General features: G+C 39.5%; 1 protein-coding gene across 1 annotated transcript; it reads left to right on the plus strand.

Annotated features, from left to right (window-relative positions):
- Positions 1-15,144, plus strand: gfpt2 (glutamine-fructose-6-phosphate transaminase 2). The gene is made up of 19 exons (XM_030783062.1): positions 1-7; positions 637-744; positions 1,040-1,135; positions 1,288-1,413; positions 2,269-2,327; positions 3,392-3,526; positions 6,083-6,144; positions 8,499-8,578; positions 10,400-10,517; positions 11,127-11,290; positions 11,833-11,928; positions 12,193-12,290; positions 12,468-12,588; positions 12,761-12,918; positions 13,333-13,447; positions 13,721-13,848; positions 14,009-14,176; positions 14,486-14,647; positions 15,100-15,144. Exons 1-19 carry the CDS (start codon positions 1-3, stop codon positions 15,142-15,144), a joined length of 2,046 nt encoding a protein of 681 aa, XP_030638922.1.
- The last annotated feature ends 1,631 nt before the right edge of the window (positions 15,145-16,775 follow it).

The raw sequence follows: 16,775 nt of genomic DNA on the forward strand, positions 1-16,775 counted from the left end.
ATGTGTGGTAAGTCAACCCTTGGCTTTATTTTTCAGACTTTGTTTTTTTTTTTTTCTCTCGTAAACGTCTCTAATCATTCTGCTATGTAATGAAGTCACAAGGTCCAGCTGCAGATAGCGCTACTTGTAAGTTAAAAAATTATATTGTGGGCAAATTTATGTTTCTGTTTTTTGTTGAGAATACACATACATGTCATTAAATCATCTAGCTTTACCATAGCACTGGCTTTAGCCCAGAGTGAGTTTAGTCAGCTCGCCAATAGCAGTTTGACTGTCAACTTGGTGTCAGCTCAGGTTTGAACAAGAATTCGTTATGCCAAGGAAATGAGTATGGATGTTTGCTGAGAGCTACGTGGCTGTATAAAAGTGAACCATTGTCCTGTAACTGATGTCGCTTAGCTTGTTATTTCATGTCAAACCTACGAACTGAGTCAAATGAAATGTCACAGTTTTGGTCGAAACCAGCTCATACTGGCACTTCAAACTTAATTTAACTAGTGAAAGTTTCTTTGTCACTCTTTTTCTCCCCACCGCTCACTGGTAATTTATTTACGTCATGTTGCGCGTATGAAAGCGCTGTATGATTTTTTGCTGCGCTCTGAAACCCTGACGTCATGACTCTTGTTGGCTTTTCAGGTATTTTCGCCTACCTGAATTACAGAGTCCCACGGACACGGAAGGAGATATTAACAACTCTACTGAAAGGGCTACAAAGGCTAGAGTACAGGGGTTATGACTCTGCAGGTAAGAAAGGGCCACCGATGATTTGTTCAGCATGTAGGCATGTAGGCAACTTTATGTCGGCAAAATTAGTAAATACAAAGCATAATGTAATAAAAGAAGGGCTCAATTGCCAACACTTTTAAAGTTTTCCTTTTCTTTTAATCTCTCTCTCTCTCTCTCTCTCTCTCTCTCTCTCTCACCCCCTCTGTGTGCGTGTGCGTGTGTGTGTGTGTGTGTACTACTTCCTGTATGTTTTTTACTTGCTTTTGAATGATTGAGTAACTCACTCTGTCATGCACAATGTGTTTTCACCCAGGTGTTGCAGTGGATGGCTCTGGGAAAACTGACAATGGCGACATCTGCCTTTTTAAGAAAAAGGGAAAGGTGAAGGCCCTTGACGAAGAAATCTACAGTATGTCAGGCAGTTGTACCCATTATTTTTCTTCTCTTCCCTTTCGTCTTCACTCATCCTGATTCTTCTTCTGTGACAGTTGATTCTGTGGATGTGTGATTGCCCTTGTTCTGAATCACTGATGGTTTATTCTTTTATTTTTTTATTGTCAGAGAACGACGCTGTTGACCTGGACGCTGAGCTGGACACACACTTTGGCATTGCACATACCCGCTGGGCGACACATGGAGAACCAAGTGCTGTCAACAGCCACCCACAACGCTCTGATAAGAACAATGGTAAAATATATTCACAAACACACAGACACACAAACTTCCTGCCTTAACATGGCATTCGTGTGGCAGCATAGAACATCTGTTTTTCTTAACCGTAGCCATTTAAAATGGATCACCTAACAAATCTGATTTGTTCTTTCGACGATACCAGAAAGGTGATACACACTCAAAAGAAGTGAGGGTTAAAGGTCGACTTTGATTGGTAACAACTTGTCTGCCCCGCATCAGGATGTCACAGGCGTATAGTTTTGCTCAACCCTGCATAGACATGAAAGGCATACACGCCTCTTTCTTTGGAAGCAGGTTTGGTGACCATGAAGCTCTCTGACACGTCACACAGAAATGAAGAGAGGTTTCTCCTTAAAGATCAGTTCCTATCGCCAAAACTTCTAAAAGAACAAAACAAAAGAACTAAACAAAGATGAACAATAGAACCTGGAGTTGTCACTTAACGTGCCCTTTTTTAATTACACAGTCAGAAAGCAAATCAAATGTTTAAAAACATCAACTAGTTCTGGAGTTGGCAGCAATGTAAAACATTAGGATAACTCAAAGTGTGGTGGCTAAAGACTGCCTTGTTATTTTATTTTATATCATTTTATTTTGGAGGGGTGGGGTTTGTACAGTACAGTGTTAACACCAGAACAGAGCAGAAAAGATTTATCAGAGAGTTCAATTAGCTTTAGTTTGCTTTGCGTTCAAACTGGCAGAACCGTGATCCCACCCCCTTCTGTGTGCACATGGCTGTTCCAACTGGAATACGAAACAGACTAGGAAACCATGCCAGATATGTAAATCAGAGTTTTGTCTTACACTTCCTCACTCTCTCTTTCTTTCTCTCTCTCTCTCTCTCTCCAGAATTTGTTGTGATCCACAATGGAATCATCACCAATTACAAAGAGCTCAAGAAATATCTGGTAAGCAGCATTATATCTTAAAAGGTGTCTTTTATTAATCCTGTTAGTGTTTGAAATTTCAAAAACCTGATAGCAACTTAGCCATACATACATGGGGATGACAACACAAGCATCACATCACAGGTTCAGCAAAGAAAATTCTAAGTAAGCTGTTGAGTATATTTGGGTGTGCTGAGTAGCATATTGTGTACTGTGCTTGCAGCCAAACCTACAATAAACATCATCTCTTTGTCAACTTATCATGTGTCCATTCCAAACATTGAGTATTTTCAAACCTCATTTGTATCTGAGCTGCCACTTTCCTTTATCAGTGTAATATGTAGCTGTCTGTATGTCGCTAACTCAGACACACCTAAAGCAAATAGACAGTGCGCCTGATGCGTGTGGTCACCAAAGAAATAATCATCAGTAGGGTGTGTATCTTGAAGGACCGTAAAAAAATATTGTGTCAATTGAACAGTACTTCTTGTGGCACCAATCATGCCAAGTAAAAATTCTTTGAATATGGGGTGTGGGCAGTGGAATGACAGGAGTTTTTCAAGAGCAAATAGACAGTACACAAGGCAGGATTGCACATTAAATATAATATAATATTTTTCAGTGAAACTATGCACCACATTTTGTCATTCAGCACAAGTTCTTTCAAAACACTTAATTATGTAATGCAGACACAATATAAATTGAAAAGGATTTCATTCCTACCTAATACATACTGTTTAGTCTCTCTTTTCCTATCTTTTTACAGACCTCATATTTAGGGTAGGGGGGGTTCCCAAAAAGCTTGGTTTCCATCCATAAAATCAGCAGCCATTTGTAAAACAAGCTACCCCGAATTTGAGTCCAACAACTGAACAGCTGATTTACAGTCACACAGTTACAGAAGTAATTCCACAGTAACAAACCACAGAATACGTTAATGTGCGCAGTGTTGTGTTTCAGAAACGAAAGTAAGAGTCAGCGCAGGAGTTAGCTCTTTCTTAGGCAAAAGAAAAAAAAACAATGTTTTGTTTGGTTTTCTGGATTTCGTCTGTAACCATGGCTTCCCAATCCCGTGTTTTTGACAGAATTCCAAAGGCTACGAGTTTGAGTCGGATACAGACACAGAGGTCATTCCCAAGCTGATCAAATATCTTTACGACAATCGCGAGAACGACAACGTGTCCCTCTCCACCCTGGTGGAGCGCGTCATTCAACAGCTGGTAAGCATCAGACAGGGTGGGATTTCACTCTTACTCAGGGGCTTTGGTTCAGAGAAAAAAAAACCTCATTCTGCCAGTTGTTTCTCATTTACTCTCTTTCTTCTGGGACAGAGGAAGCTTAGTCACAGCTTTTCTGTGGATGGCGTTAATTAAGAGGATGTTAACATGTTACATGTATGTGATAACACATTTGCTTTTTGGATGTTACTTACGAGAAAGCAATTTGTCAAAAATTTCATGGAAGACTCTAGCTGTTAGAGGAGAGTTGAAGTCCTAATTTAGGGGTATAACAAATCTCCCTCAGCATTGCTGATTCTGAGTGTCCTTAACACACCCTCTGTAGCAGGATGTTTTTGTTGAAACACTTCACAGCCTGCTGTTGCCACAGATATCAGAGTCACTTATTAATTTCAATACAGTTTTTTAGAGCAGCAGCTTGTTCATTAAAAGGGACAAAATCTTGATCAGTTCTTTTCAGTGGATGGGTAGATTGGCAGTACATTGTTACATCACTGCCTTCAGCTGAAAAGAACCATACACATCAACTGAAGTTGCTGAGGTTTAATTTGCTCCTGGGAACACATGTGCTGTGGTTTATGGTTTAATGACAGCTTGATCCCACCATCTTTTTACGGGATCTGAGGCTATATTGGATTCTTGGTGGCAGTGATTACACGTTTTCTTATCGTTTATTAAACTCATGCACCTCTGTCAATATTCCACAAAAGACGGTGATCCAGCGTGATTTTACAACATCTTATATAAACTGATTGCATGGGTTTATTTTAAGTATTCAGCATAGATTGCATGAACAAGGCCAAGCTGTGGGGTTTTGGCTGGTTTAGGTTTCAGCTGGTGGCCTGGTTTGGTAGAATGGGAAGGTGTGTGTTATCTTAAAATGAGACTGGATCCTTATTGCAGCTAGTGCTTAGGCAGGAAAACCAGGAGCTAGTCTTACCCTTGGGCTAATTGAAAACAGGCCAAGTTTGTGTGTGTGTGTGTGTGTGTGTGTGTGTGTGTGTGTGTGTGTGCATGCGTGCGTGTGTGTCTGTGTGTGTCTCTGTGTGTCTGTGTGTTTTGTGGGTGTGGGTGACTTTGTTAGTTTGTGTGTGTGTGTGTGTGTGTGTGTGTGTACACACGCGTGCGTGTGTGTGTACAGGAGGCCAGGGTCATGAAGTGAGCAGTGCTTTGAGCTCAGAGGCACTGTTGCTATTCCAGCCTGACTTGGCTCTCTCTGTGTGGGGCTCTGTTGCACTGAGTGGCTTTGAATGCTCCCCTGCACAGCCCCTTCCACACTGGGCCTCAGTTCCACTTGAGGAGAGAAAAGAGGCTCTGACTAAGGCAAAGCAGCATACAGCACCAGGGTTCGCTTTCTGCTTGTAATATGTGGAACTAATCAACAAAGTGTTCCCCAAATTTTGACATACTCAGCTAAAGGGTCAGGGCGCATATCCCTCCCTCCTGAGGAAAAAAAAAGCTGTGCCCATTTTTAGATTTCTGGTGGACTGAACAGGATTACTTTCATCATATTCTTATGCATATAATGCAATTAATTCCTCAGAATTTGGGGCGCTTCAGTGAAATTGGTTTTTAACGTTTACTTAGAATGTATTTCAGTCTTAGTACAAGCAGATAAATATTCGTCCATGAATTTTTGATAGTACTTTATGTAATTAAACATACAATGAATAAATTCAGCACAAAGATTGCCATAGATTTTTTAAATGATTTTGACAGAGGTCAAAACAAATTTAATTAACAATTTTTTCCATCGCTCAACAGTTTCTAAATATCATAATGCAGTAAAATAATTGTATTGCATTGCATCCCATACACAACTTCCCTAACTGCTCTGTTCCTAGTGTTTACCACAATATTTGGGGATACTTGTACCCTTAATGTGTAGAGAACATTTTGGTTAGCGTAAAGGAAAAACATTTTTAGAAAATAAGAGGAGACAGGTGAATTGCTCGGGTTAATGACATGTACGTCATATTTTTTAGTTTCCAGATTTGTTTTACTTTGAATGGCAGAGGACTTAGTGAATATTCTGTCCGAGAGTACCTAGCCAAACTCAAGTCAGTAACGGGCCATTTGGCCATCTGCCACTGCTTGTGAGATGTTCCGCTGATAAACCTACCTATGTCTCTGTTTCTTTAATAAATATTTTTGCTGGAAACGTTCACTCTCTGAGCTCAACTTTGGTTTTACAAATTGCTCTGGATTTGGGAAGTGAAATAATTCCGGTGTTGGTAGCCTGAGGGACTGATAGACGGTTTGTCAGAGATTTTACACACTTTAACGTTACACTGTCGAAGCAAAAAATATTTCAGTCCTAACAATAGCATCTGTCTTTTCTGAAATGTGAGTGAGTAAAAAATTGACCTGCAATCATCATTGCCTCCAAGATGTTGCTCCAGTAAACTGTTCAGCCATGTTCTAATAAATTATATTTCTATACCAGTGCATATGGGCGTATCATATCTGTTGAGAAAGTCTGGTTTTGTCATCACCATTTTTTTTCAGCTTTCCTTCTCTTTTTCCACTTTTTTACAGGAGGGTGCTTTTGCTCTGGTTTTCAAAAGTGTCCACTTCCCAGGGGAAGCTGTTGCCACCAGGTCAGTGTTGCCAAGTACTGTCTCTCTACCTCTCCCTCTCCCTCTCTCTCTCTTTCTCTCTCTCTCTCTCTCTCTCTCTTTCTCTCTCTCTCTCTGTGTTTGTTTGTATGTTTCTTACTCTGACACTGCGTGCTTTTCCCTCTCTCCCTATTTGTCCATGTCCTGAAGATGGGCATTGGTGAGAAAGGTCACTCAGCTTCCTATGGGACTGAGGACACCTTTAGACACACATTCCTCTCTCTCAGAGTCAGAACTGGGTCAGTCATGCTGGGTTCTTCTGAGCTGTGTTAACAGGAAATAAAAAAAAATAGTGAAAAAAGAGCCTCTGATATGGTGTGGAATGTGGTATTATCCCATTATGAATCATTTAATGGAATAAGAGGAAAACTGTGCCAAGCCAATCACAGAACAGAGCTTTTTTTTTTGTAATGATTACCATCTGCTGAGCCTCTCTGTGTTTCAGCTAGTGAATTTGTGTGTTGATTTGTTTCAGTGCAAGAATGTCTGTGTTTGTGTGTGTGTATGTGTGTGTGTGTATGTGTGTATGTGAGAGAGAGAGAGAGAGAGAGCACAGTGGGGTTGTCAGAGCCAAGCCAGTGTGTATAACTGATTAGTACATGGCTTGGCTCTTACTTTAAAAGTGCTCCTACTATCAGCTTCTATATTAAGATCATTCACATTATATGAACTGTATTACCCTGTGGAACAATGATGTTCTGATGTGCTACATAACATTACTTTTATCAGTTTTTAAATTCTTGATTCCTCAATATTTTGGTGGGCTAAAAAAATTATCACGTGTTTTCATTTTACTGATTTTAGTAAGTTGTCTAAGAAATTAACTGAGTAAAGGCAGTTATTGACAGGCAAGAAATTGTCGAATTAATGTCAAACAGAAGGAAGCCCACGCTGCTTACAGCTTACACTCTCGTTCATGCATTGTTACAGCCTTGTTTTTTGTGGAAGGTGCCAGAGGGTGCCTTTCTGAAGGGCAAAAGCCTTGATCAAGGGCATATTGGTAGAGAGCCATCAAGCCATTTATGCAGATTCACAACCTTCCAGTTAGTGCCCTTATTCCCCTGCTGTTATATTATTACATAACATATTGAGTGTGAGCAATAAGCGGCACATCTGTTGAACTGAAATGATGTAATAATTCTCTGGAAGTGTCGTGTGTGGCCGCTACATCGACACTTTATCAGTATTAGTAAAATGAAAAGATTTTTGAAAACATTTTCCTTTTTTTTTTTTAAGAACACTACTTATTTAAGTAAATTCAAAACAACTTACACAACCTTTACTCATTCTTGCTTGGAATATGTTGCCTTAATTTTCACAAGTAGAGCCAACACAGTTTTTTTTAATATTGTAAAATTTTATAGTACCAGGTCCTCTCTGAGAGGGGCTTATATTTCGGAGAGCCTGTTTGGAGTTTCTTATGTACTCTCATATAAACTCAGCAGTGTCACTTTGCCGTGTTCTCCGTGAACTCACTATGTGGTCCATGTAGAGAGGTCTTTTTCGAGTAAACTGTCAGACAGGACTGAGGCCCGATGGAATAGCTCTTAGCACACTTCAATACCACATGGACTTTGTGTTTAGTGGGCTTGGTTGTTTATTGGCATTTATCACGTAAATCCTCCCCACATTAAAACCACCCAGTATGACTACCATCTGATATTGTGATATTTGGTCATATAGATACCAGCAGATATATCCTCCAACTTTATATAAATTACTGGAAGATCGTCATTGCAAAGACATAATTTACCAGAAAATGACTCAGACGCAGGTTGTGCAGACATAATTTACAGGCCTCCTGTGCAAAGTCCATATTTTATTGCATTTCTTCACAACTGATAACATTCATACCCATCCACTCCTCTCACCTGGAAGCCTCACCTAAGTAAATGTGAAACCAAAATGGTTACTTGTCTTGTATTTTCATAGTTTGTTGGCTTTTTGTTGGACTTTCATTTGTCGTGGTGTGCAGTTGAAAGACTTTTAGCCTTTGCCTGCCTTTCATTTAAGCCGTTCTCCAGAGCAACGTTCATGTTTTATTAAGCTCAAATTAGTTTTCCACCCAAGCTGAATATACCATAAAGACCTCACCCTCACCAAGCATGGGTCATTTATGTGGCCTGTGATGATGTCATCTCTGGGCAGTCATTTGTTTACATGAAAACAAAAGAAATTGTGTGCTAGCAACTATCAGAAGGTCTTGACTGTGAGGGACTTTGGTGGAGATTTTTATTATCCTGTTCCCTCTTCTTACCTGTCTCCATTGTGACATGCTCAACAAGCTTTTCATGGTCATATAAATCTTTCTGATGCTCTCTTTCTCTCTCTCACAGGAGAGGAAGTCCTCTGCTGATCGGTGTGAGGAGCCAGTATGAGCTGTCTAGAGAAGAGATTCCGATCCAATATAAATGTAGTGAGTGTTTTCTTGTTGTTGTTGTTGTTGTTGTTGTTGTTGTTGTCATTGTTCTCTTCTTCTTCTTCTTCTTCTTCTTTTAGGAGAACCCCTCAGCTTCCCAGCCCAGAAAAGTAACTAAACTTTAATCAGCCCTTGCATTCTATTTCTGGGCACAGAGCAAATATCACATTAAATGATATAACAAGACTGCCAGAAGTTACCAGAATGTTTGGTTCTGCAACAAATACCCTTGTAATGAGTAGCATAAGGGTGAAAGGGCAAGCAGCAGCTGGGCCAGTAAGAGTCCAGTGTGTTTATGTACATATGTGTAGTTGTCAAATCTAGTTAAAGAATTTGACCCTTACTCAGATCAGTGTGGTTATCTCCTCAGAAATGGGCACTGGCCATTCATCTCCCTTTCTAACATTCCTGCCCTTTCAGCAGAATTTCTCAAGAATTTAAAACCACATTTCCATGGGGAGTGTATGGATTAGGTGACAGTAAACAATACACAGTTTAGCTGTATAGCCTGTAGGAATCATGATCACATTACAGGTAAAAATAGTTCATACATCCAGGGTTTGATCCAGGCTGTGCCACATAGACAATGGTCCCTTTAAATGGGCTACTTAAATGGAATACTAATTGTGCGGTACAAACTGATCCCCTGACATGAGACTTCACAATCAGTACTGGCAATGTGTTTGAATTTCAGGAAATGTAATTTAGTGCACAGCAATGACTCATTGTACAACAGTGTCAAAACTACATTAGGAAAGTGTTCTTCAATCTGCTTTCAAACTGAAGTGTGTCAAAGGGTGTTGCATATTACTAGTCTTTATTTTAATTATTTAAATACCATGAATTAAATAATTGACTTCTGAAAAGAAACCAATAGGCTATTGACTGTCACCCTTCCCTGCATTCCTGACAGGGGCTTCCTTGGGAAGAGAAATGATTACCTAGAAAAGAAATGACTCCCTCGGAATAAGAAAAGTGGATCAAAAGTACCCCCTCTTGATTCATTCTAAAACCCAGTGCAGACATTTTTAAAGACAGGTTGAAGTTAAACATAAATATCTCAGAGGAATCCAAAAGTTTATATATATATATATGTATGTATGTATGTATGTATGTATGTGTGTGTATATATATATATATATATATATATATATATATGTATTTATATAAGGGTCACATTCTACACAAAGTAGTGTTCTGTCATCCCATACACTGCACTGTACAGACTAGGTCTACATTAATAAAGATGTTACTGAACAATTTACTTTACTGGAAATGATTTTGTGAGACAGCTGATAGCTGTTTATGTAGTGATTTCTATGAGATTATTACATCATAGTATTTAAGTATCCAGAACACCTGCCTTAAAAAAATACCTGCCCCTGACTCATGACACAAAGTGATATCTTTGTTATCTTCAGTATACATAAGCTAATGATATGTGTTTAATGATTCATAAATATTGAGGTAGCAAAGTCTCCCCAGTATCATGTTCATGTCTCTGTGTGCGTGACCTAAGGCCATGTGGCAACATCAGAGAGCCTGAAGTACATTAATTGTGAACTATTTGCTAAATATGATCTAAATATTATCCAGATACTATACTGATATCTAACTATGAATATGGATATAGTTTTTTCATCTTAAACAATGAAATTGACTAAAAACAAGATTTTTTTTAATCAGCAACTTTGAATCCCATAATCATAATCCCTATCTTTTGCTCTTTCTGCATTTTTATTGTCCTCTCCCAGACTCATTCCATCATTTCATTGGTCATGGCTGTGTGATATCAGGGGATTTTTTTTTTCTGTCTAGGTGAGCGCAGGGGGGATCTTGAGGAGAAGAACCTTAGAAACAGATCAGACAGCACTACAGCTCTGCACTCTGTCCATGACCGCAAGGCTATGGAGTTTTACTTTGCTTCTGACGCCAGGTAACACACACACCCTAACACATTCAGTCCAGAATCCCATCCCAGCCACCCCCACCCCACTAGCCCCACCCCTAGTACATTTCTTTCATCCTTCTTAGCTTGGGGGTAGACTACAGAATGTCTGAGGAGTAGGACAGCTGGTTGGTTGTCCTCACTCTCTAATTAAGAACTAATTTTAACCTTGGAAACAGGTCTATGCCCTCCTCACCTGATCAGCAGCGTCTGTAAGAGTAGTTACCATGAACCTAAATCAGCTGGACTTTTGTCCTCAACGAAACAAAGCAAGTTACTGTAAGCCCCATCAGCATCATAAAAATAAATCTGGTCAGGTTATTTCCTCCTATATACTACAGGACTTAAGATAAACTATTATATTAATGGCGCAGAGCTCTAAAGTCTCCATCTTGAAAACTTTGGTTGCTCAACACTGCTCCCCTGTGTCTACAAATCACCATTACAACATTGACTTGAGCAGAGAAGTTGACATAACAATAATGGACTGTCCTCTAAAGCAAGTGGATGTTCTACTTGTACATATGACACATTTACTGACTGAACCTCAATACTGTCTCTTCACACATTTCTCCTCTCCCCTCTTCTGCTGAGCAGTGCTATCATTGAGCACACCAATAAGGTGATCTACCTGGAGGATGATGATATTGCCGCAGTGGCTGGTGGGAAGCTGTCCCTGCATCGCATGACTCGCAGTGCAGGGGAAGATTCTGTGCGTGTCATCCAGACTCTACAAATGGAGCTGCAACAGATCATGAAAGGTTTGCCCCACATTTCCTGATCTCCTGACTCATTTACTATGGAATGTGACCGGTGAGGAATTTTAAGATCCGAAGGCATTCAAGGGACAATGGAGATGCGATTCTTGTAAAAATAGTAACACTAATTTCGGAGAACAGGTTCATCTACTCTTTCAAGTTTATTTCTAAAGGAGAAATGGGGTTTGTGTTTCAATGCCATTTTGTAGTTCAGGAAATCTACAGGGTTGCTGATCTGAAAAAACTGTGGTGAATAGATGCAGTTGAGGTTATGTTAAATAGTGACATGACGGCTGGACTTCTTTGAGAAATCTTCAAATCTGTGCAGTTTCTCAGTTACATATGATATTTATAAGTCTCTCACAGGGCATGAAAGAGTTGAGATTTTCAATTTAAAGAACTTACTAAGGCTTCTAATGGTCTGAGTTTGAGTTTTTAACTATGGTGCAGTTACAGGCAGTCAGGGTTCTTAATGTTTTGGGGGGTGAGCAAGTTTCTTCCATATGTCCTCTTCTCTTTGTGCTAAGATTATATCTCTTCTTTAGGCAATTTCAAGGCATTCATGCAAAAAGAGATCTTTGAGCAACCTGAATCTGTCGTCAACACCATGAGAGGAAGAATCTGCTTTGAAACCAATGCAGGTACTGTGACGTTCTGCCTGTATTAGTCTGTTAAAACTGGCAACAGACCCCACTGGAGTGATTTAGAGTGCTTATACATCCATTTGGCATTTACAAGTAGAGCACAGATTTCAGCTGGTCCTTGAGCAAGGCACACAACTGCAATACAGGCACACGGAATTCACAACTCTGTCATGAGATGATTCGTGATAACGGTTTTGTGGTTGGAACAGGACACACTAAAAGCATGAGCATAAATCAAGAAAATTGTTTGTTTGTGTGCAGTGGTCCTTGGTGGGTTGAAGGACCATCTGAAGGAGATCAAGCGATGCCGACGCCTCATCATAATTGGCTGTGGGACCAGTTTTCATGCAGGATTGGCGGTGCGTTGCCAACAAGAGATGTTTTATTAGCGTGATGGTTTGGTGTTAGGATAGGGAGACGTGTTTTAATTGTCTGACAAAGATGTAAAATAAAATGAACAGAATTTTAAATGCAGTTTGCCACATATAGCTGCATTATTTCTCATTTCCGTGTATGGTCTCCTGTTTTGTCTGTAGACTCGGCAGATCCTGGAGGAGCTTACAGAGCTTCCTGTCATGGTGGAGCTGGCTAGTGATTTCTTGGATCGCATCACCCCTGTCTTCAGAGACGACGTCTGTTTTTTCATCAGCCAATCGGGTACACAAGAACATACTCCCAATATTCCTCTTGTTCAAATTTAGCGATTTAGTTGCACCATAATAACATACACCAAAAGTTAAAGTAAGGAAGTTCATTAGAGCAATAACTGCTGGTTGCTCAGGTGACAGTCCCAGTAACCACATATATGGTTGATGTTGTTTGCTAACAGGAGAGACAGCTGACTCACTGATGGCACTGCGCTATTGTAAGGATCGTGGGGCACTGACTGTTGGTGTCACCAACACCGTCGGCAGCTCCATCTCGCGGGAGACAGACTGCGGAGTTCATATCAATGCCGGGCCTGAGATTGGCGTCGCCAGCACAAAGGTACTTCGTGTGGTTCACCACAAAGAGACTAGCTCTCCTCAGAGATAGGAAAGAGCTTATGTGGATGGGATAAGGTGTGATAGGCCAGTAACTGGGACGTATTCTCCCATTATTTTGTTTGTGTTTCCTGTGTGTTTTTTTTTTGGTTGTACTCATAGCATTTGTGGCTTTGGTGATTTACAACAGGGTTATTAAACAATGATTCTCAGCAGCAGGAATTCCTGTGGGTTTCCAGCCTCACCCTTTAATTATATAATGATCTCTATGAGGAAAACAGATGTGTGACAGTTAGTGGTTTACGTAAACAAAAGACACACAACAGAGTTAATTACCCCTGATTTACGATCTCTCTCTCTCTCTCTCTCTGTCTCTCTCTCTCTCTCTCTCTCTGTCTCTCTCTGGTTTGCTGTACAGGCCTACACCAGTCAGTTTGTGGCTCTGGTCATGTTTGGGTTAATGATGAGTGAGGACAGGCTGTCTCTGCAGAAGAGACGGCTGGAGATAATCGGTGGCCTCCGTGTGCTCCCAGGTGTGTGTGTGTGTGTGTGTGTGTGTGTGTGTGTGCGCAAAAATGTCCTTCATCTTATCAGTCATCATTAGCTGCAACCCTCCAGTGTTTTCTATCTATAAGTTCACACAGATGCACTCCTATCTCTCCTCTGCTGTTTTAGAACTTTATAACTCACCAACATTCTCTGTGTTCTGACTGACTGCAAACTGAGCATTTGATCTAGTGAACTTTAACTTGTAGTATCTTAAGCCTCTATGTGCTGTTATTAAATTCTCCTTGTTTTTTCCTCAGAGCTGATCAAAGAAGTTCTGGCACTCGATGATAAAATCAAGTTTATAGCTGACGAGTTGTACCAACAAAAGTCCCTGCTGGTCATGGGTCGTGGTTACAACTACGCCACCTGTCTGGAGGGGGCACTGGTGAGCATATTGAACTATATTTATGTATAGAGCCATGGGGAATTCTTGACTGGGTTTTTAACCATTAATGTGCAACTGTATCTGAGAAGTTGTTACATAAGATTCTCAGTTCGCAGCATGTTGAATATGTGTCATGTAACGGCTGGTTTTTCTTCCACAGAAAATCAAAGAGATCACGTACATGCACTCTGAAGGCATTCTGGCTGGAGAGCTGAAACATGGGCCCCTGGCTCTCATAGACCATCACATGCCAGTCATCATGATCATAATGAGAGATGCCTGCTACACCAAGTGTCAAAACGCCCTGCAACAAGTCACAGCAAGACAGGTATACATACACACACACGCACACACACACACACACACACACACACACACACACACACACACACACTCACATTCACAAGTGCACACACATACACACATGCACACAGACGTACACACACACACACTCGCATTCACAAGTGCACACACATACACACTTGCACACACACACACACACACATACACACACACAGTGCTACACAAAGTCAAAATCAGACAAACACATAGACACAGACGCACCACTGAGTGTGAGATTTTGAGTGAGGTTTTAGTACTGATCACAGTCTCTCTCTTTCATATGTTTCCCTCTCAGGGTCGGCCCATCATCCTGTGTTGCCAGGATGATACAGAGATCACTCAGAATGCCTATAAGAGCATCGAGCTGCCCCACACCGTGGACTGCCTGCAGGGCATCCTCAGTGTTATTCCTCTACAGCTCATGTCCTTCCACCTGGCTGTACTCAGAGGATACGACGTATGTCACTCTCTTTTACATCACTGTCATTTATCTTACACTTTTAACAACTTTTAATAAACACAGACCATTGCACAGATTCTCAAAATGGGATGTAGAAACGTCTAACCAGCTAACTCCCTCCAGCTCAATATAATCCGTAGCATATCAATACCATTATACACAAACTATAGAATTGTAGTGGAAGTACTACAGATTTTCCATAATTGGTTGTTGTAAATTAATGGTGTATAGGAAGAACTGAAACAATAAGAACTGTTTGACAGTATTAAATTTTTATCACTGTTTTTTATCTCTTAAGCCTTATACCAGCACTAGCTTGTTCTACTGCAAGTGTATTATAATCTATTAACTTATGCTTTGATATTTTGATATATACTTTGATATTTCTGATGACTGGATGATGTTTTGTCTTAAGTATGTTAACCTAATGCATCTGGTCTACCTTTCAGGTGGACTGTCCCAGGAACCTGGCCAAGTCAGTGACAGTGGAATAATTAGCAGAAATCCATAAACCAATGAAACTAATAGGGGCCATAAGAAAGAGGAACTTAATACCACAGTGCAATCTGCGTCTATGTGTTTACACATGTCTTTGTCTGCAGAATTGAGTGTATGTGTGTGTGTGTTTACATGTGTAGGGCATTCAGTGTGTATTTATGACTTAACGCCAAAGTTTGAGGAATTCTCTGAAAGTATGTTGAATTCAGTGCCATTTTATTTCACCTTAAGTGCCTTATGAAAGTGAGGGAGAGCTTTAAACTCTCAGTTCTTACAGTTCTTAACTGAGCCTTAGAAACCATGTTTTATTTCTTACAAAATAATGTGCAATACCTTAAATATCTTTTAAGAAGTCAAATTGTTGATGAAGACGACTTGAAGGGAATTTGAATGTTTGTGCCGCTGTTTTTTTGTTTGTTTGTTTTTTTGGGGTTTTTTTGTTTTTTGTATTCCAGGAAGTACAGAATGTCTTATCCCAGATAAGTGTATACAGTGTACAAATCTTAAATTAATCATAGAACAAGTATGCAAATCTGTCACTTTATAAAACATGGTTAAGTCACCTAACAAACATTTTTGAAGAATTTAATAACTTTACACACCAAGTATTCACAACTGGAGATTACCAAATATTCAACAACAGAAGAATTCTGCACCACACAATAAAGATTGTTTCAATTTTTTTTATTTATTTATTTGTTAAATCTATGGGGTCCACTGGAAAATAATTCTGAGGAATCAGATGGTTTCCACAAATATTTATATATCTATATATCTATACTGTACGTAGATGGATATAGATATAGATATAGATAAAGATAGACATATAGATATAGATATAACTCCTCTGTGAGAAAGGAGTTAAATGTTTTGCAGTAGTCCCTGTCAATTAATTATTATTATTATTATTATTATTATTATTATTATTATTCCCCATGTTATATTTTTAAATTCTTTCAAAACATTTGTAATATTTTTTTAACAAAATGATTTTTATGGGATGAAGGTTAATTTGGTACACATATATAAAGATCAATTGTATAAAAAATGAATTTATATTTACTGTCAAACTGTGCTTAATCACTTGGATGTGGATACAATAAAACTTTCAAATAAATTAAATGTTTTGTTACATGATTGTTTTGTTACTTTTCTGGATAGTTGCATTTGATTATCCTACAAATTAGCTGACCATTCTTTTTTTCCTCCATTAAGTGATTTTTTGAGATGCACGTCGTAGCATCACTAAGTTTAAATTTATTTTTAGCAAGAGCAAATTCATTTCGAGTCAGTTCATTTTTGGTTGACTCGTTTGTAGCCGACTTACCACTTTGTTGACTCACCAGTGGGTATCTAGCTGGTAGTGTGTACTAGTTTTGCTATATGGATAATCAGTCACTAAAAGTGTACCAAGTGTTACACCTCCCACAAATGTGTCTACCATGCTGTTCACTTACATGGAGGAATCGAGGGACGTAATCTATAGTCAGTGAAACTTTTATACCACTTCTGGAAAACATTTGAGGATATACTGTGTTTGAAAGTCTATCTACAACACAATTATTTTTGCAAGCTACAAATTTTGGCTGCTGAAGGCACACATGCTTCATAAGCTGTGCAATGACAG

This window comes from Chanos chanos, chromosome 8 (genome assembly GCF_902362185.1).
Source record: "Chanos chanos chromosome 8, fChaCha1.1, whole genome shotgun sequence".
In the NCBI taxonomy this organism is placed as follows: Eukaryota; Metazoa; Chordata; class Actinopteri; order Gonorynchiformes; family Chanidae; genus Chanos; species Chanos chanos.